Genomic DNA, 21,121 nt, shown 5'->3' with positions numbered 1-21,121 from the left:
GAGATTACCCTCCAAATTTTGCCCGTTTGCAGTGTTCCTACCCTACATTTCATTGGGTAAATGAGGTTTTGACATAACATCACGCCGTCATCCGCCGGCATGTCGCTTGACAGTTGTCAATGTCAATCAGTACTCTCGTAAGCCGGCAAGGCATGAAATTTTAGTGGATCAAGCTTCGGCTGAAACCTAAATAATCGTTTTCTGCCCTTTGGGGGGAAAACGGTTATATTTAGGTGTTCGAGCCTTCAGCTTGATCCACTTACGAGATGTGTTTATATTCTGCCGGCGATGGCAAGGCGTACTGTGATGACCATTTTTTATGATAGTAAAAGAAATGATAATCATTATACATGTAAATTAATGATCAACGACGTTTAAATTATCAGTATATAAATCAGTATATTATCAGTGATTATCATAGAGACAAAATATTTTTCTCATCTCTGAAGTAATTAACTAGATATCAAATTTAATTGATATTATAATTATTGTCATTTAATTAATCACAGTTATTAATGTAGATTTCACCCAAAAGTAACACACATATTTTTATCAATTGATATTTTATTTAATGGTAAAAACAAAACCTATACAACCCATGTATTCATTTAAATTGGTGTACATATGCTGCACTTAAAGCTGTAAAGTAGTAAAGTAAACCTCAAAACATCTGAGGAACTTCTTCAAGACAGCGTAGATATATTGACTACCTACTTTAAATTTCTATTGTATTTTATTAAATCTGTATTTACAGATGCTTTTAAAATTATATGAGAAAGCTGAAAGCGTGCTAATTTCAATAAGCTTCGCAGTTATCCCGAAATGACTGCGAGCAGCTAATTTAATCTTTGTCTTCCGCTAGACATAATAAACAAACCTGATTCATTGACATGTCCAATAATTTCTTTACCCAAATATAACAAATTTGTAATATCAGTTTGTACTAATAGATATAGCCCTCTGACTACATAAAGTTAACCAAACCAATGTTTGATCTGTATTTTGTCAGAACCGTACTGTGTATAGTCAAAACATGAACTCTCCACTCAAGATAAAAACAAGGAGTCATGACATGCTACTTAAAATAAGCTATCAGTTGAGTATTTAAATAGACTCATAGGTGACCAACCATGTTAGAGGTTTTGGTTTTAAAATTGGTTTCAATGCTAGTCAACTTTAGGTTGATCAAGTACCTAGGTAATTATCTACTCGATAATTTTTGGGTTTATAAACCTATTTGACTAAGGACTTCTAAAGATCAATAGTTCTGAGTACGAGTTCTGATTTATTTATTAAGTATTTGCTAAAATGAAGTCCTACCGAAGTAGGATCTAAATGTTAACCCATTCCAACATATCCAGGCTTGATTACACGTATTAATTGTGAATTTACGCCAAGCTGTTTCTAAAATGTTCTGTCCTCTGTTGCGAAGGACCTTAGTAGTACAGCAAGCACATACAATATGTTACTGAATGTGACCTGTTGGTACTCGCGAAAGAAATATTAGATTGTTAATTGTAAATGGTTGGCTCTTGGTTCTCTGGTACAATGGAGACCTGGAGAAGAGGAATATCATAAACTTTCTCTCCTATCTGGAGCTACCAGAAGATAGGTTCTCAAGCAGTGATTAAGATGTCTCGAATTTAAGGTACTAGCGTTGAAGATGGAAATAAGCTAGGGGCCACCACAGCCTTTAGTTTAAGTATTTGCTGAAGACGTCGACGAATGGGCAATACTAGAAAAGCAATCATATTTTAGACTAGCAGACGCCCGCGACTTCGTCTGCGTAAAAATTGATGTAAACTTCTCTACCTCTACCTTACCCTGCTCGTAAACCTACCCAACCCTACCCTACCCTACCCTACCCCTACCTTACTCCTACCCTACCGCTAACGCTAACCCTACCCTCCCCCCACCTTACCACTACCCTAACCCTACCCGTAACCTATCCATACCCTACCCTACCCTGACCCTAATCTACCCCTACCCTACCCCTATCCTACTCCTCCCCTACCCTATACGTTCCATGTCCTTCCCCTACCTCTACCTTACCCCTACCCTACACTACCCCTACCTTATCCGTACCCTACCCTACCCTACCCTACACTTACACTACCCTACCTCTATCCTACCCCTTCCCTACCCCTATCCTATCCCTACCCTCAGCAAAATTGGTCCAGCCTTTTGTGCGTGGTGCAATGACCAAAAGACCATAATTTCCCAAGCGACTTCTATGCTAATACTATAAAGAGGTAAAGTTTGTGTGGTTGTCGGGGGTAATCTCTGGATCTACTGGACCGATTTGGAAAATTCTTTTACCAATAGAAAGCTACATTATTTGCGAGTGTCATAGGCTATGTTTGGTTCTCATATTCACACGGGAACGGGAACCACGTAATTGAAACCGCGGGGCGTCATATAGCGGCATTTCTGCGACTTTCAGAAATTTTGTATTATCTCCGAAACTATATAACTAATTAACATACTGTAAAGGGCAAATCTTATCTCTATAATATCCTTGTGATTATTGAATAATTTATTTTGATAAGGATTTAAGTTTAGTTGTGTAAATAATGACGTAAACCTTAATTTAAAATTTAAATAATTTATTAAAGTACTAAAGGTACTATATCTGCTAAAATATAAAAGATAGATATATGGTGTCGCGGACTTTTTTGTAGAACTTTTAAAGGTTCATAAAGCCTCCATACATTTATTTCAGTTATACGCAATGGTTGAGGCAGCGCATGCGAATAAGTAAGTTTTTCGGTCTGACCTGTAAGAGAAAACCCGCGATATCTCAGTAGTTATATATGATAGAAATATAAAATATAGCCTATAGCACTCCCCGATAACGAAGCATTCTACTGGTGAAAGAATTTTTAAAATCGGTCCAGTAGTTCCGAAGATTACCCCATTTCAAAAAATTGTTACAAACTTACAAACTTACAAACTTACAAACTTACAAACTTTACCTCTTTATAATATTAGTATAGATTGATTAGATCACTGCCCTTGCACTGGTAAACAAGTCTACTTCTGGTTTTTCCATCACCTTGAATGTTGTCTGAAGAGCTTCGTAACTTTAGAATTTAATCTAGCAATTCTTATAATCGGTATAGACCCGTCTGTAATCCCAGAACAGTACCTGGCTTAGGTATATTTGAAGCTGGTTAGCTAATTTACTGCTAGATTACTATCTAGAATTTACTGCTTAATGCAAAGAGGTATAGATTTATAGATTTGTTATCTTCTTGAAATATTGCATACAGTTTTTTCTATCTAAGGTCCTTTCTCACTCTCTCTCTCATAGAAAATCCAATACAATCCATAATATCTCTTTAAGCTTGTGTCAAACATGTTGCCGTTCATTTTAGAAACTGTTTATGAATATTAAGTTTCTTATAGTTCTCGACTGAATCCTACTGCATCTGATGTTATAAAATTTCAAGTAGATGGTCTTCTCTAATACGTATGCAGATATATTGTATAATGTATACTGAATGAGGCGAGGAGCACGCATAATTTATAAATATTATACACTGCTATAACAGTTGCAAGCCACCATGCCCACCAGCGAAATTTCTTTGTGAGTAAGTAGCATTTCTTGACTGTTCTTTTGTACTGTCTTTGGCGACATACAGGCGATTTTCCTATTTGTGTTGACATGAGATTGAATTTTCGATAGTTTATATAGATACCACCCAATATAGGGTAGCTGTATCTACCACCTATATGATGTTTACAGGCAGTATGCTTGAATCGTTGTTAAAAAGAATATCATCTATAAGTAAAGTAACTAAGTATAAGTAGGATCAAATCTGAATTACTTAGCTAAATATATATCCATTAACAAATCTATACAGAGTTATCATTCTACAAAGTAGAAATTTTTCAAAGGTTTAAGAACAGAAACCGTCTATGAGGCAGGGAAAGATGTGGCTTGTGATACCTTTGCCTGTACATTCAAGATATATAAAGCGACGGAATGATTGTATCGGCAAATCAAATAAGCTTTTGTGGGCAAGAGTAATTAATTAATATGGCCATATTTTCCCCTTGAAGGAGAAGGAAATATTTATTCGTTCCTAACTCTCTTAATTTCCCCACAATATTTGTATTATATGAAAAAATTTCCATAGATTAATTTAAAATCTATCATATATGACAGATTGACAAACTTAGAGAAGAAATGCAAACAAAGTGTAATTTTAGATCCAGGCACACTTAATTAAGTGCATGAATATTTTGAGCACTAAGGTCTTTTTGACTTCAAATATAATTTATTTATTTTTCCTTCTCATATTTAGTTTGTGGACATTATCTCGAGCCAGAGCTTCTATGGAGTGACTTGTTTTAATTGGGTCTGGTACCGGGAATCGAACCCGAGCCTTTGTGTGTGAGCCAAATATCTAGCCAATAATGACTAAACCATACCGGAAAATATTTATTTATTACATCTTGCATTTTAATATGATAAAGCCTGTTGAATTTCGGTGGCTAAATGGGTGTTGTACAGTGAAATACATTGCAAAAGATTGTGGAATCTCTTATTGGAGGCTTTATATATAGGTCTCAGGCATTGTATGATTTCCACCCTTTTTGTATCTAAAGTGCAGTCATATCACGAGTATCTGAAGTGCAACATTCACTGTCACTGCCACTGCATTATGAAGTGATTGTCTGTGAACGCAGGGTCATCTTTGCTAATGCACTATTTAGTATTATCTTCAGTCAAGTGAAGACTGGACTGTTGTTGTATATTCGAATATTCGCGAAGCTTCTGGGAATGATATCCTTGCTTGGCTAGGAATTTTTACTGCATGTCCCATTTTGCTTTAAGATAAAGTATTTATCAAAATAAAAAGATTAGTTTCCTGGTCTTGCTTGTCTTGCTAAGATAATCTTCTAACTGAACGGGAGCAATCCAACAACATTCAGTATTTATATACTCTAATAACATTGTATGATGCTTGGTTCTAAGATTTTATTACGTTGCTCCATTAAACTTTCTGTGCAAAGTAAATTTTTCTTCCGATACAGTCAAGACGAGGCAACTTCGTCCATAAGAAAGGCCATCAACTGGATCTCTTAATATATACAAAGCCTCTCAAAATAGAAGAAGGGCAGTAAGGACAAAGAACATCCGTTTTAAAGAACCTATTATCGTATGCATCGATCAGAAAGATTTGTATCATTGTTGAAAGTAGGAAATAAATCAGGACTCACAGCAGTAGTTAAATAATTATGTTAGGTTCAAATGATAAGTATGTTTTTGCGTTCTCTAAGCCCATGCGAGCTTTAGACACTATAAACATGCGGTAAATGGAGAGTAGGTATAGTGAAACGCAGTTAATTTTCATATTCCACTGAAATCTTTTCTTCGAACACATCCAGGTTTGGTATGTTACCAAGGAGCTTCAATATTGATGATAAAAATTCATCAAGCATTTATAACTTTCTTAAAGACTCCCAATCAACTTGAGTTTACATACGTTATGTATTCCATGATCTATAAAGATCGTCATTAAGCTGATTACTGACGTCCAGGGACACTGGTAATTGAAGAGTACCCAAATACGCGCCTTAGACTTCAGGCGCGCAGCCGACAAGGCAGCTGTCAGAGGTCACTTAAAGGACAAGCAAATATCAAATAGCTGACAAATAGATATCGTAAACGCCGGCCGTCTCAGCCAAAGCATCGACGGACAACTCAGATGACGTCTCAGTTAGCGAATCAGCCGTGCAGCCGACATTCCAGGCGACGCGTTGGTCAACATCCCAGACGACGCGTCAGCCGATATTTTGAACAACGTCTCAATCAGCGAATCAGCCGACATCTCAGACGACACGTCAGCCGACATCTCAGATGAAGTCCCATTAAACGACACCTCAGCCAACGTCTGAGCAGCCGACGTCTGTGCGGCCGACGTCTGTACAGCCGACGTCTCAGCCGACGTCTGTACAGCCGACGTCTCAGCCGACGTCTGTACACTCGACGTCTCAGCCGACGTCTGTACAGCCGATGTCACAGCCGACATCTGAGCAGCCGACGTCTGAGCAGCCGACGTCTCAGCCGACGTCTGATCAGCCGACGTCTCGGCCGACGTCTCAGCCGACGTCTGAGCGGCCGACGTCTCGGCCGACGTCTGAGCGGCCCACGTCTCAGCCGACATCTCGGCGGACGTCTCAGCCGACGTCTGAGCAGCTGACGTCTGCGCAGCCGACATCTCGGCCGACGTCTCAGCTGACGTCTGAGCAGCCGACGTCTCAGAAGACGTCCCAGGCGGGACGTCATCTGCTTATCATTCAGTAGGACTATACAGCGAGTCTGCCGTCCGAAGAGCAGGCATTCGCTAAGATGAAAAAGAGAAAAACTCTCATTCAGTATAGATCTACATAGCAAGTCTGCCGTCCGAAGAGCGGGCATTCGCTAAGATAAAAAAGCTTGTCGGGAGTCACGTGGACACTCGACAGCGAACAATACACATCGGCCGTACAAGATGGCTACGATTTTTTCGTTACTGTCTTCATTTGGTAACTAGGTCTATCCAGCGAGTCTACCGTCCGGAGAGCGGGTATTCGCTTAGAATTGAGAATAATCTCTCATCTAACTAGACCGTTGACAAAAATATTCTCCAACAAATTTCACTGTGCACTACCACTATTTATTAATATTCACATTTAACACTGCTCACTTAACAAAATTTGAAGACGTACTGATTGACATTGACAACTGTCAAGCGACATGCCGGCGGATGACGGCGTGATGTTATGTCAAAACCTCATTTACCCAATGAAATGTAGGGTAGGAACACTGCAAACGGGCAAAATTTGGAGGGTAATCTCGTAAGTGGATCAAGCTGAAGGCTCGAACACCTAAATATAGATTTTTAAAAGAGTAAGCACAAGTCAACTGTCAACACAAACAACAACTGTTAAATTATTTTCCGTCTATTCTATATATTGTTCTATAGAACGTACTCGTATCAATATATTTTCTTAGGTTTATACAAAGAGAGTATATTACAAAGATAGATCTAGTTAAGTTTGTAGCAACATTTATATGATTGAGTTTCTTTGAAATCTGAGGTAAAAGGAAATACATAAAAGTACCTATATGTACAAAACAAAAAATTCTCGTAAGTATTAATTTTTATGTAAAAGATTTTTCAAGGCAAAACGTTTTTTCCAAGAAATTACGCAAAAAGTACCATTGAGATTAAAAACTTGATTCCTTCAATCGAATTAAAAATGTTTTTTTAATAAATTAAAAAATTAAGTTTTTTAATTTTAAAAATAGGACAATTTAATAACCATAAATCAGATACGTAAGATATAAGAAGGGCATCGAACCTTTAGCAAAAACAATAACCGCAAAACTGCCAACCTCGAGAAAGTGAAAATTATGTCAGTGAAAGTTAAACCGAGAGAGCATTATCCACGTACCTATAAACAGTATAGGCAGAGAATGTTTTAAAATTTTAATTTTCTGATCGGACTCGTTTCTTGTAATTCTTGTAACAGTTACGGTATTTTTATGTAGGTATAACAAATTCATAAAAATACCGTAACTGTGATTACATTACCAATTCAAAGTTAACTTCATAAAAAATGCTATAACGCGTTTATCTCACGTAGTTTGAGCAAAAAATTCAAGTATTGAATTATACAGAACAAAAACACTTTACACATTAATTATGTAAGGAAAAATGTGTTTTAAATAAGCAAATATAATTAAAAAATAGTTACGAGCAGGTAAAATTAATGATAATGATTCTATTATGCAGAGGATTTTGAATTTTACTTTATTATCACACTAGCGGGACGCCGGCGTTTGCGTTGAAAATGGATTTATCAGGAATAAAAGTAGCTAATGTTCTGCTCCAAGTATCAATATCGAAATGCATCAAAACCGGTTCAGCGGTTTAGCCATGAAAATGTTACACACAGACAAACTTACTTACGCATTTATATATGGATAAATATAATGAATTGTTAACAGAAACGTTCGGGTAAAGTGCCATCTCCATAAGTGCCACTTTCGATGAATAAACTTGCGTAAAAAACAAGTATGTGCGCGAACCTAAACAATGTCATTGTTCTCCTTCAGACAAGAACTCAAGTGTAAACAGTAAACTATTATACGTTTTGACGGCCTCCGTGGCGCAGTGGAATGCGCGGTGGATTTACAAGGAGGAGGTCCTGGGTACGATCCCCGGCTCGGCCGATTGAGGTTTCCCTAATTGGTCCAGGTCTGGCTGGTGGGCGTATATAGAGAAGGGGCTGGGTGGTCCAATCCTACCCTAGAATAGTCCTGTACCCAGCCTAGGATTCTACCGATTTGGAATTCTATTAGGGACTAAAAAATACTGATTTTACAAAAGTTTTACAAAAAAGAAAAATAATTTTAATTGTCAAATAATAACAATTACAAACTCTTGGTCGGGAGCCCAGCCCTCCCTAGGAAATAATCCTAGATATACCAATGCTGGTGTGGCTTCGGCCGTGGCTAGTTATCACCCTACCGGCAAAGACGTACCGTCAAGCGGTTTAGCGTTCCGGTGCGATATCGTGTAGAAACCGAAAGAGATGTCGATTGTCATCCTACTTCTAACATGTTAGCCTGCTTCTATCTTAGATTGCATCATAACTTACCATCAGTTGAGATTGTAGTCAAATGCTAACTTGTATAAGAATTATAAAAAAAAATACGTCATCTTACCTGGAATTAGATATAACAGCCGCCTTTGGAAGACCAGTGGTACCAGATGTGTAAATGTATAAAAGTTTTCCTTGGAAGCCGTCTGCATCAGCTAGACTCCACGGCATTGGTGACGTGTTTTCCAGTATTGACGTCAGATCCGCTATGCCGTCGCCGGAAGCATTCGTCTGAGGTTTAGACGAGTTAAGCGGTCGGTGGGTAAATTTAAATAGTTTTATTGAAGTGCTCAGCTCACTCGATATGTCTTGGACAGCTGTAAAAGAGTACTATATCTATATACTAATATTATAAAGAGAATAAATTGTTTGTTTGTTTGCATTGAATCCTACATAATCCCTGAAGATCATAAGCTATATTTTATCTATGTATTACCACAAGAAAGGAAACTACGCGGGTCAACCGCGTGGCATAGGCAATTGAAAGTATAAATGTCACCCATTACATACAAATCATTAAAACAAAGAGCCTTATTAAATTCGAAAATACTCGATAATTAAAATGTGTTGGCAACTCTTTACTAAATGTCGCTATTCCTAAATACTACCATGTTAGCGTAAGTAAATACCATGATAAACGCCAGTTGAACAATCATTTCATCTCCACGTTTTTTTTCTACTAGTTTGTGATTAGTAGAACATCAAAGCCAACCAGCTATTAACAGAGTCAAACCCACATGAAAGTAAAACAAATAAACAATAAAGTGTTTTAGCATGGGTATGGCGACAGAAAGACAACTAACTGCCTTTGACGTATAATATACAAGTATGTACTATTCGTGAAACGCGGAAAATTTTCAAGAGTGAAAAGAACTGCCACCATACCCGTGCTATCTGAAAAACACTTTAGATTTAATTTCTGCTTGCTGCTAAAAGTTGCAGTGAATAATAAATACTATTAGAAACAAAATTGCTGCATATATTCTCACCTGATTGGTATTCATCAGAAAATATAAGAACATCACATTTGGCAACATTGATGGAGTGTATCAACGCTTTACCGCGCTGGTTAGTGTTTATGAATGGGGTGATGCCGCCCAGGCGCGCGTTACCGAGCCACATTGCCGGCATTTGCGCGCAGTTATTCATAAGGAGGCCGACAATGTCCCCCTTTTTCACGCCAAACGATTTGAGCACGGCTGACACTCGTAAACTGTAGTTTTCCACCTGGATAGTAAAGTTTGTAGAAGGTAATCTAAGCTAATAATATTAAGAGGTAAGATTTGTTCGTTTGATTGTTTGGTTGTTACTTATAGGCTCCGAAACTAATGGACCAATATTAAAAAGTAGTTCATAGTCTTAAGCCTCTAATCATCTATATTATTAATGCGAAAGTAAGTCTGTCTGTTTGTCTGTTACCTTTTCACGGCTAAACGGCTAATCTGATCAAGATGAATATTGGTATAATGGTAAATGGGGCCATGGAGCAAAACATAGGGTACATTTTGACCCTAAAATAAAAATAGAAGAGAGTGAAATAGGCACAGAGGAATATTCATTATTATTAAAATGTAGTTGTCCTGTGGCGGGCCACATGCAGTGTAGGGTTCTGTGGATTAAATTAGCACTTTAAACCCTTATTTAATGCATAAAAATATCGATAAAGATACTCCACGCCATGGAATAGACCATTGTTTCCCAACCTGTGGTCCATATATGTATGGGGGTCTGCATTATCATCTTTGGACCATACATAAATGTCAATGTCTCATATTTGAAATACTAATTTGAATATTGAAAGAAATTGAAATACTTTTCAACACGGATCTTACTGATATTACTGGCTTGACAGCTGCACAGGAAAACCAATTAATAGAAAAATAGTAATGACATATTATTATTTTTTTCATATTTTACATAATAAACAGCTAATAAGCATAAATAAGTACCTATTTCGTATCTGTAATAACTAAAATAAATCGGATTTTTTTACTGTTTATTTTATTAAGAGGGTCCTTGATAACTGTGCTTGATTTCCTATGGGTCTGTGGCTGAAAAAGATTGGGAAACGCTGGAATAGACAATAACAAATCATCCTCACTTTGCATGTATGGAAAGAACCCTAAAATAGACAGACAGACACTGACTGAGACAGGCAAAACTATAAGGGTTCCTTGTGGACTACATAATCCTAAAAAGCAGACAAAATATCAAACAAACCTCTTGAAAAGTCCACACTTCATCTTGGAATAAGAAGCACGGCTTGTCAGGATGCTTCTGTACCGTTTCGTGGAATATGTCAGGTAATGTCCAATCTTTTTTTGTAAGTCTTCTTGTGAGTAACAAAATTTTGATGTAGCACCATAGTGCTCTAGAAGATGAAAAATACAAATTAGTTGATTATTGATACACAAGTAAATGGATAACAACATTTAACAAAGATCTGCAACATATATTTAATATATTACATCTCCACACACACACAAGTTTTAGTTTAACTTCAGTTAAAAATCCAACAATTATTTGAATGAAGTATAATACTTTTTATTTATTTTTAAATCATCAAGCTGTTAACGTTTCCTTCACCTAGGTGCAGAGTAGTACACACATCACAATATGTGTACAAAAAGATATCACAATAACTTTTTTTAATATATTGGCCAACATAGAGAATATTTTAGGGAAAAATTATTGAAGATTCATTATGTAATTGTTTATTCTGTCAAGCTACCATGAGAACTATTATAAAAAATTAACCTCATCCATTATTCAACAGGACCTAAAGTAAACAACTTACATAAACTTCATAGTGAATAACTTGGGAAGCTTGTTCAGCTAAAAAACAATTATAGATGTAAGATTGTTGGTGTCAATTTTACCTGAGATCTCGTGGTGCTGTTTTGATAGCGACATATAACCATCTCCAGTGGAAGACCAAGACGTATAGAACACCAACGATTGAGGTCACCAACAGAGTTTCTAGAAAGCCAAAGTACACCCAAACTGCGACCAAAGCCGCCGCCACTCCGAGCACAGCTAGCATCGCAACTGATTTGCGCGACGAGACGCGGCGAACTGACAATCGAAATACTCGCCGGTCCGCCGTGATTACAAACGATTATACCACTTTTACTATTCGTTCAACTTCAACGTATCATGTTCAAAGAACAAAGCGGTAATGAATATTCTTCGCCGTCATCGAATATTTATTGTCGATACGATTGTTATAATCACTGCATTTATACGGTGATCGTGAAACATTAAAATTATAGTTTATTTAAATTACAATAGTGCAATAAAGTTGTGTCATTAAAACTTTTGAAATTGAGTATTTCCTTGTATCGTTTAATATGACTTTTTTGCTACACAATTTAAGTGTGTATGTTTGCAATTATTGTTGGTATTGTTGTTGTGATTTATTATGTATTCACGTTTTCATTTTTTTGCACTGATAAACTTGTCACAATACAATACAAAAAATCACAGCACAGCACAGCTCATGGGGGTGAAACTTCCGCACAGTTCGCTTACGTAAAATATTTTGTATGAAGTGCTGTCTTCCAGCGCTCACGGTACAAAAACTTAAGCGAAGTTTTCTCAGGCACAATATAGATGGCACGCATGAAGCACATTATTTGATTAAAATCACTCCTGTTCAGTCTATGATAGTTTAAAAAAATATAGTTTCAAATATGACAGTTTAGCTGTCTTTGAATTTTTTCTGTTGTTGCTATAGTGATGTTTATGTTATGTCAATAAAAAGTCAGCACACAATCGGGATCAGAGTTTAATTTAAAACATGGTGACAGTGGTGAACGAAAAATATTAAAATAAGATGTAATCGGTACAAATAAGTGTTTATAATGGGTATTACTTGTGGATTTGGTGTGCATAGTGAATAATTAACCATGGAACATGCTCGACCACCATCGGAATTATGCTCAGACGGCGGCCCGGTGTGTCGCGAAACGGCGTGGCGAAAATGTCGCCAGCAATTTTACGAATTCTTAAAGGTGATCAGTGGTTATTTATAATCATAAACGTCAATATTCATAGTTGGTGCACTAATGTTATCAGGCTGCTGAAGTGCATTAAGATATTTTCATAATCACAAAAGAAAAAATAAATCGTTGAATAATAAGAATCTTCTTTTCTTTCTTTGATTAAAAATCCTTGAATATTTGAAGGATTATTGCAATTTGTTTTCCTTATTTCTATAAATTTATAAAATTTGGCTATTTTAAATATTTGGGTACATTAGTATTATATAGTGAAATAGGTGATTTTGTAAATATTATGTTTATGTTAATTTTTTTTCATTAATAATTCTTATATAAGAATTAAGGAAAACAAACAGCAATAGTCATATAATTAAAATATAGATTGTACTCGTAGAGAGAACGCCATCTATGGGTAGCCAATAAATCTAATTAGAATGCGCCATCTAGTGATCACGGTACATAACTTTTTTTAACCGAAATGAGAGTTGCGTATCTATCTCAATATATAATGTATCATCTATGGCACAGCTAGCATTGAGATTGAGATCACAGATCACTATAGACTAGAAAATTGAGATTGAGAATTGAGATTTGAGTTTGACTTTGAGTTTGACAGTTGACACCTGGAATTGGCCGTTTTATTTGACAGTTTACCGAGTTGACACTTCAGATGTCAATGTCAACTTACTTTTTTACGGGTTTTTTCGAACTGGCTCTGACATAGATATATAACTACCAGATGTAGCCCTAAAGTGACTTTGGATTCTAGAGCGTGACAGGCTTATGTCACTCGGCTTTTATTAAAAAGGGACACGAGATTTTTTTTTGTCACTTTCAGCATGGTCGATTTTTTTGTTTGGCAAACGTCGAATGTTTGATTGATGGTTGACAAACACAACACGTATCCAAGCAGTTATTTAATTTTTAGTAAATTGAGTATTATATGGTACAACATTGCGGTTACGATATTAATTTATAAGTTATTGTGCTATGGTGGGGTGTTGTATTTTAGGCTGCAAAAGCCGCAGTGAGCGGAAAATCGAAGGAATTACATTTCATTAGTAAGAAACCATTAACTTCTTTGAATGATAATATATAGCCTACATTTGTTGGAATTCGAAGCTAATTGAATGTGATAAGCGTTAACTAGAGTATCTTCAATGGCAATATTTCGTATTTCGCTATATTTCAAAACCTAACCTTTTCTTTATTTACTTCAAATGTGACCATGTCCCACCTATTAAACTACCACTAAAATAAAAGAATTAAGTAATTTTTGGTAAGACGCCGTAACTAATTCTTAATAAAGTAAAGATTACACTCTTTACCACGAGTCTAAGATGTATGGCAACATTTTGTTATGATGGCTAAACGTGTGTTATTAATCTATACTAATATAAAGCTGAAGAGTTTGTTTGTTTGTTTGTTTGATTGAACGCGCTAATCTCAGGAACTACTGGTCTGATTTGAAAAAAATTCTTTCGGTGTTAGATAGCCCATTTATCGAGGAAGGCTATAGGCTATTTATTATTCCCATATTCCTACGGGAACGGAAACCACGCGGGTGAAACCGCGCGGCGTCAGCTAGTATTTAATACTAGAGGATATGCTCGATTTCCCCCGCATAAGTAGTTCCCGTTTCCGTAGGAATTTTGGGATAAAAAATAACCCATGTGTTATTACAGGTTATTTGTGTGCCAAAATTTGGGGAAATCTGTTTAGTAGTATTTGCTGAAAGATTACAACAAACACACACTCACGAACTTTCACATCTTTAGTATCAAAAAAGATCAGCTGAAAGTTTAAAAGCCTGTGCTCCTACCATAGGTAAGAATCATAACATGATATCAGTCCATTGCCTACAAGCAATGGACTGATATCATGTTATGATTTAAGTTATCACCGAAAACACAATTAAATAATACAAAGTTCTTTTATTATCTGAAAGAATCTTACTTTTTAATATATCTGATCCTATTTATCGTAGTAGGACTTCATTTAATTCTATTTGTAGGTTACCCCAAAAACGTGTAAATAAATATGTATGGCAACATTTTGTTATGTAATTTATGAATGCAAGTGTAGTGTACATAATAATATAATACACACGCACACTTCTAACCTTACATAAGGCTGTCTCACGGGCGGCCACGCGATGGCTACGTCTAGTTGTTCTAAGTCTATGGGCTCTGAGTTCACACCCTTTTGTGCCTCCTTTACCACAGAGCACTTGCAGCATATCGTTTTATAAAATAGACAGTGCCGTTATTACTCAGACCTAATACCTATGGACTTGTATCACACCTAAATTCACCAACGAAATTGTCTGTCGTTTTTGGAGGCAAATTCACACATCGAAAATATTTAACACCAATAAATATATTAAACCTTAAATTACACACAATATAAATACATTATTAATATAAACTTGATTCGGAATAAACACACGTGTAATTTATACACAGACTAACGAACACATCCCTTTGACTCGTTACACAGCTTAATTTTTGTCTTTTTTTTGTTTTTCTGTATTGGGTTCTTAAAGTATTTTAAAAGTAAATAGTTGTTTATGTGATAAAGAGGTGTAATATGAAACTTCGATTAAAAAAAATTAAATCAAAAATCTCTATTTATAAATGCCGCTGTATTAGTTCTTAAATATTCCGTTAGCGGAAATCACGTCGCTGCTATGTCCAACGTTTTGTATTTACTTCTTCTCCTTGGAGTATACATTCTTTGCACAAAACCGTCTCATGTCGGGTGAAATGGTGGGGCGATTTTAGCTAGTGATAAACGAAAAAGGGGCCGTTTAATACATAAACAAATTAATGATCTCAGCAATACGCTACTTGCATGCAGTATTAAAACAAAATTGTATTTCTATCACGGCACCACCGCGTCAAACGCCAATAGGCTACTCGTCTGCTGTACAAAACTCAGAAGATTTTTTGCATGTACGTTCTGTAAAACTGATAAGTGTATGTATATGTACGTTCTGTAAAACTGATAAGTGTAGTATGCACCAAACATCGAGTCCGTTCGGACATTCAAAAGTGCGCAGATAATGTTTGGGTTGATTTTGTACCTATACTGCGCACCCATACGCCTTGTTGTTGTTTAAAGCAGGCAAGAAGTTTGGCACATGCTCTAGATGGCTTCTATAAACTAAGATCCGAAATGAAACAGTTTGTTCTGTAATTTTATTTTATTTCAAGCTTTCATGTGTCTACCCAAAAAAATCCCCAATATAAACATTACAAATAATAATAATTTATTTACAATACATATTAGATACAAAAATATTTTTTAAATCTCTTTATAACAAAATTTTCCAAGGCAACAACGTGAAACATTTTTATCAGTCAACATCTTGTTTATAAAATAAAATAACTGTACACGTAAAATCTAGTTAAATGAAATCACATTTTTATCTTACGTATAGTTGACAAGTGCTTTTTTTCGCCAACTTTTTTACAGTCACAGAAAATATGGTCAATGATCAATGTGTCACTCGATTTTATTTTTCAATGACATCAAAAATGGCATATTGCCGTATACAAGAAACAAGAAGAAGATAACTTCTATAAAACGTTCACGAAAAAGACACTTGCCAATTAAGTCCGGCCGCTCAGAGATTGCGTTTCTGACCATTTTAGCCCAAAATTAATACGTTTATTGTAAGTTTGCATAATTATTCAATGTTTAATGTTATTACTCGTTAGATAATAAAAGATATTCAAAATTTTCCCGCCAGTTCGAGGTGAAGTTACATCGCCCATTCGATCACGATCTGTCAGGAACGCAATCTCTAAGCGGCCGGACTTTAGACTATTATTTTGCCCTTTTAGGACTTCCATATAAACACTTATCAAGAGTATACCTAATATAAATAACAAATATAATTTATTAGTAAAATCACAGTCTTATTTTTCCTGAAACAATTTGGTCAAATTCTTCAGGACCTAAGCTAACGTATTTATTTAATTTTGGGTCGAAGTAGAAAAGCTTGTCTGTCACCTTGTTGGGGTCGTAGCCTTCTTTCTGCAGATCAACTTTTCTTAACTTGAACGTAGCTGAAATGAAAATGAAATTTTTAATTAATTTTAAAGCATGCATTTACATTACTAGATTAGATTATTTGACAGCCTCGCCGTAGTATGCGCGATGGATTTACAAGACGGAGGTCCTGAATTCAATCCCCGGCTGGGCTGATTAAGGTTTCTTAATTTGTCCAGGTCTGGCTGGTGAGAGGCTTCAGCCGTGGCTAATTACCACCCTACAGGCAAAGACGTACCACCAAGCGATTAAGCGTTCCGACTTGCGGCATATATGTATTTAGTGGTTCCGGTACGATGTCGAGTAGAAACCGAAAGGGGTGTGATCATGACCATCTGGTGAGATTGTAGTCAAGGGCTAACTTGTAAAGAATAATAATAAAACGAAAAGAACTTGGTATCGCATGACTATAAGCAACTAGCTATTGTTAAGAATTCTTATTTCACGTGATATTCACTATTAAGGTAATTTATTGCTAACTGATTAAATTACTAACCAGTGTGTTTGACATTGTGATTTTCCTTACGACGATACGATACGAGTACTACAATCTGAGGTTAATGTTTTGAGTCAGTAGCACACAGAAAACATTATGTACAAGTACCACCCAACTTACGGGCAATTTGATGATTAAAAAAATATATATACCCCGATCGAGGACTCGAACCCAAACCTTATGGTCCGGAGTCATATATGATTACCACTGTACCAACGAATAACTACGGCAGCTACGGCAATATAAAAAGCCGGCTAAGTGCGAGTTCGACTCGCACACGAAGGGTCCTGTTCCATATATACTTATTTAAAGTTTGTGAGGTTGTAAGTGGTAATCTCCGGATGTACTGAACCGATTTTAAACATTCTTTTACCAATAGAAAACCACGTCATTTGGGAGTGTCATATGTTATGTTTTATCCCCCATATTCTCACGGGGGCGGGTGAAACCGCGAGGTTCTGCTAGTAAGTGTTACCTGTCATATCCATAGTCTTCATGATTCGTATGAAAACGGGACGCGCGTATTTAGGAAGGTCCTTTGCAATATCCTTAGCAAGTTTATCCAAGTCTAGTGATCCGTCCGTATCGACGATACCGCACATGCCTGCGCGCCCTTCGATGTCTGGTATCTGTTGAAAGACATATTGGAAATCAGAATATCACAAAATAAATAACATCGATATTGAAATGCTCATATTTATCTTAATTAAGTGGCGTGAACTTTATAGAAACAAAAATGCACTGCTTTGAGGACTCAATACGTACCTGTAGGTACTTATATTAGAAGAGATATTTTAGTACAAATTGTAGGTAAGTACGCGTAGTGCCTTCCCTAGTTAAAATCCTTGTCAACGCCACTGCTTTATACTAGAGATGCGCCGACTAGTCGGTATACCTAATCGGCAACTATCGTAATCGGTGTCCAGTCGACGATTAGTCGGCAAAGAGCGTCGATTAGTCGGCGTATTATTTTGTATGTATTTCTCAATAATATTATGTATGAAGGAAGAAAAAACATCCTTACTAAATACATTTAATGCATTAAGTATTATTTATAGTTACAAATCATTGCCTGTGATGAGATAACCTACTCCTAACCTATTCCTATATATAAATTAACTAAAACGCACGTGAATAATACATTGTTAGGATTTTTGTGATAAATTAACAACTATAAAACATAAGTAGTGGATATAAAATGAATTTTACATCTACAGAGTCAAATTATTGCCAAATTGAGATTACTTATACGAGTACTTTTTCTCTCTATAGTGATATAAAAAATTTTGTTGCGCACGGCAGCAAAAGTTTCAAATGTTCAATTCATTTGGAACCCTTGTAACTTTAATTTTAAGTTTTCGACATTATTTATCACCATTATCTCATAAGAGTAACATAACCTGACATTTAAGCTTTTTCAGTTTCGTGCTTGTAAACTAAGCCTTTTTGAAACATATGAATTTTCACTTTGACTTTTGATTTCAATTTAGAATACCGTAATTTTTAAAGCAAATTCTAAAAAAGGGATTTTACTGTAGGGACCTAATTACTCGTCCCGGAGGAATTTCCAAAAAATATGCCAACATTATCTTACTTCAACACCATAAACGACGGCGTCTCTTTGGTCTGCCACCCTGGATATAGCGGCCTCCACTTCCGTTGTACTGACGTTCTCTCCGCGCCACCTGAACGTGTCTCCAGTACGATCGCGGAAGTACAAATATCCCAGCTCATCAGCTACTAATACATCCCCTGAAAATAGAAAATACGAATACTTTATGAATAAAATCTACAAAACGGGATTTAATCAACCGACATGAAGAGTAATTTGTACTACCTGATATAAATGCAGAATCTCCGTGACTAAGGACATCTCTCACGATTTTCTTATCAGAAGCTTCCTTGTCGACGTAGCCAAGGAAAGCACGCGATGGATTATTCGGTTTTATTTTACCTATGAAAACTCCAGGCTCGTTGACTCCCGCTATCTGAAATATATAAAGGCGCTTGATCTTTAAATATCGAAAATTATTGTTTCGCCAGAATAGGCTAGTTGACACTTTTTTTAAATGGTTCATCAGTTCATTATCGTTCTACTAGACTGATTTTTTTTTTCATATTTTTTTGAGACGTTATTACATGAAAATTTTAGTTTTAAATATGTTTTTGACAATATGAAGCGACATCATCAGCGACTCCCTGTTACTCTATTGCCTTCAGTCCACAAAGGGTTTCCGGCGATTTTCTTATGATTGTTCAAATGCGGAAATTAGTTTATGTTCTTACCTGACAAAGGCCTCGTTTGTCTCTAATAGGTTCTCCTGTATCCTCGTCAACTTTAATGATTGCTATAGGATAAACTGCAGGGATGATTCTTGAAATGAAGCCTATCGCTCCTGGTTTACTATCGATGTTCACTGAAAAATGTAAAATGTTTAAATACTTTTAGAAATTAGCAACTTGGATTTTTCAATTTCAAGGATATTATAATGTACCTGTGTCATTTGGAAGAACTCTAATTTTGATAAGGACAACTACATTCTAACACTAAGAAAAATATAGCTTAATTAGCTTTTTAGTAAGTCTCTACTCACCAATGTTAGCATTTCCTTCAGTAGCGCCATAAAATTCCGAAACCCTTTTTATTCCGAAGCGTTTCACGAACTCGTTCCAAATCTGGAATATTTTTTTCAAATTACAATATCTATATATATAAAAATGAATTGCTGTTCGTTAGTCTCGCATTTATCTTATCTTGGTCTTGAAATGTTCGTGGAGGTATGGGGAAGGTTTAAAAGGTGAGAAAAATTAGAATAATTGCTGGGAAAACCATAAAATCAACCCTTTTCTATTTCCCATATAAACGTTTGAGTTTTAACTAGGGGTAGAGTAGGGGTAGGGTCGGGGGAAGTGTAGGGGTAAGGTAGGGATAGGGTAGGGGAAGGGTAGGGGTTGAGTAATGTAGTGTAGGGATAGGGAAGAAGTGCACATAAGTCAAAGCGAAGCTTGACGGGTCCGCTAGTATTGTTATAAAATTAATATAAAGTATTTAATGATATTTAATGACTAATTGAAAAAATAAAACTTACAGTTGGCCGCATGCCGTTGCCATAAACCACCCGCACCTTGTGCTGTCTATCGGTGGGTGATTTTGGTGTGGCCAGTACGTATCTGCACATCTCCCCGATATAGTGAGCTGCCTACAATGGAATATTAATTTTAAATTGGATTAACACCAGCTGCATTGTTTTTATGCAGGTAGTAGGTAAAAGTAGAAAGTGGCTGGTTGTCGTAATGAACTCTTTGAAAGGACTACGAGTATGTCCAGCAATGGACAAATACAGGTGGATGATGTTATCACTAAGGATGTTCCCACATTAATTATTATTGTTATCGACACGGAATCGATTTATCCGACATAAGTTTTTGTCTAGGTATATCACACCAATAGGCGTAAGTGTGAAAGTCAGTGGCGTGTCTAGGTAACCACGGGCCCTGGTGCAAATAAAAATTGCGATTTTCTGGTAAGCATTAGAGGGCCCCCTGAGTTTGAGGACCCCGGGCCCTGGCATTGTACCACCTAGCCCCTTGGTAGCTACCCGATTGGTGAAAGTGTGTATGTTTGTTCCTCCTTTGCGCTGCGGCTACTAAAGCGATTTGGCTGAAATTTGGAATGCAAATAAATTTTACTCTGGATTAACACATACTAACACTACTACTGCTGCTACTTTTTGTCCCGGAAAAATCCATGCGCTGGAAATGTAAAAAACTGAATTTCAGGCGAACGAAATTGCTCGCTTCCGCTAGCTATTACTGTCTCTAAATGTACCTATTAGGAATATCAAAGAAATTGTTATCGTTCTCATAATACCTTAATAGTGTATCGACAATTTTCTGATCGCAAGTC

The 21,121-nt window shown here is 36.4% G+C and overlaps 2 protein-coding genes and 1 long non-coding RNA gene across 4 annotated transcripts in view; 1 reads left to right on the top strand and 2 right to left on the bottom strand.

The window, feature by feature from the left end:
* LOC112056757 (long-chain fatty acid transport protein 4) overlaps positions 1 to 12,882 on the bottom strand; it is a 30,786-nt gene extending 17,904 nt beyond the window's left edge. The window contains exons 1-4 of the mRNA XM_024097235.2: positions 11,541 to 12,882; positions 10,882 to 11,032; positions 9,651 to 9,888; positions 8,726 to 8,978 (exon numbers count right to left, since the gene is read on the bottom strand). Of these exons, the coding sequence (XP_023953003.1) occupies positions 8,726 to 8,978; positions 9,651 to 9,888; positions 10,882 to 11,032; positions 11,541 to 11,704 (806 nt within the window). The 5' untranslated portion in view covers positions 11,705 to 12,882. The remainder of the gene's footprint in view (positions 1 to 8,725; positions 8,979 to 9,650; positions 9,889 to 10,881; positions 11,033 to 11,540) is intronic.
* A 570-nt stretch (positions 12,883 to 13,452) lies between these two features.
* LOC128199889 (uncharacterized) lies at positions 13,453 to 14,489 on the top strand. The gene is made up of 2 exons (XR_008252411.1): positions 13,453 to 13,723; positions 14,348 to 14,489. It is a non-coding gene; the product is annotated as an uncharacterized LOC128199889 (long non-coding RNA).
* A 1,359-nt stretch (positions 14,490 to 15,848) lies between these two features.
* LOC112056740 (long-chain fatty acid transport protein 1) overlaps positions 15,849 to 21,121 on the bottom strand; it is a 44,167-nt gene continuing 38,894 nt past the window's right edge. For both annotated transcript variants that reach the window (XM_024097225.2, XM_024097220.2), the window contains exons 8-14: positions 20,304 to 20,414; positions 19,809 to 19,890; positions 19,501 to 19,631; positions 19,052 to 19,202; positions 18,809 to 18,966; positions 17,690 to 17,843; positions 15,849 to 16,735 (exon numbers count right to left, since the gene is read on the bottom strand). In XM_024097225.2, coding sequence (XP_023952993.1) covers positions 16,578 to 16,735; positions 17,690 to 17,843; positions 18,809 to 18,966; positions 19,052 to 19,202; positions 19,501 to 19,631; positions 19,809 to 19,890; positions 20,304 to 20,414 — 945 coding nt within the window. In that variant the 3' untranslated portion in view covers positions 15,849 to 16,577. The remainder of the gene's footprint in view (positions 16,736 to 17,689; positions 17,844 to 18,808; positions 18,967 to 19,051; positions 19,203 to 19,500; positions 19,632 to 19,808; positions 19,891 to 20,303; positions 20,415 to 21,121) is intronic.

Source organism: Bicyclus anynana, chromosome 3, assembly GCF_947172395.1.
Source record: "Bicyclus anynana chromosome 3, ilBicAnyn1.1, whole genome shotgun sequence".
Lineage (NCBI taxonomy): Eukaryota > Metazoa > Arthropoda > Insecta > Lepidoptera > Nymphalidae > Bicyclus > Bicyclus anynana.
Note: the sequence above shows the minus strand (reverse complement) of the source record. Positions and strands in the feature narration are given on the sequence as shown.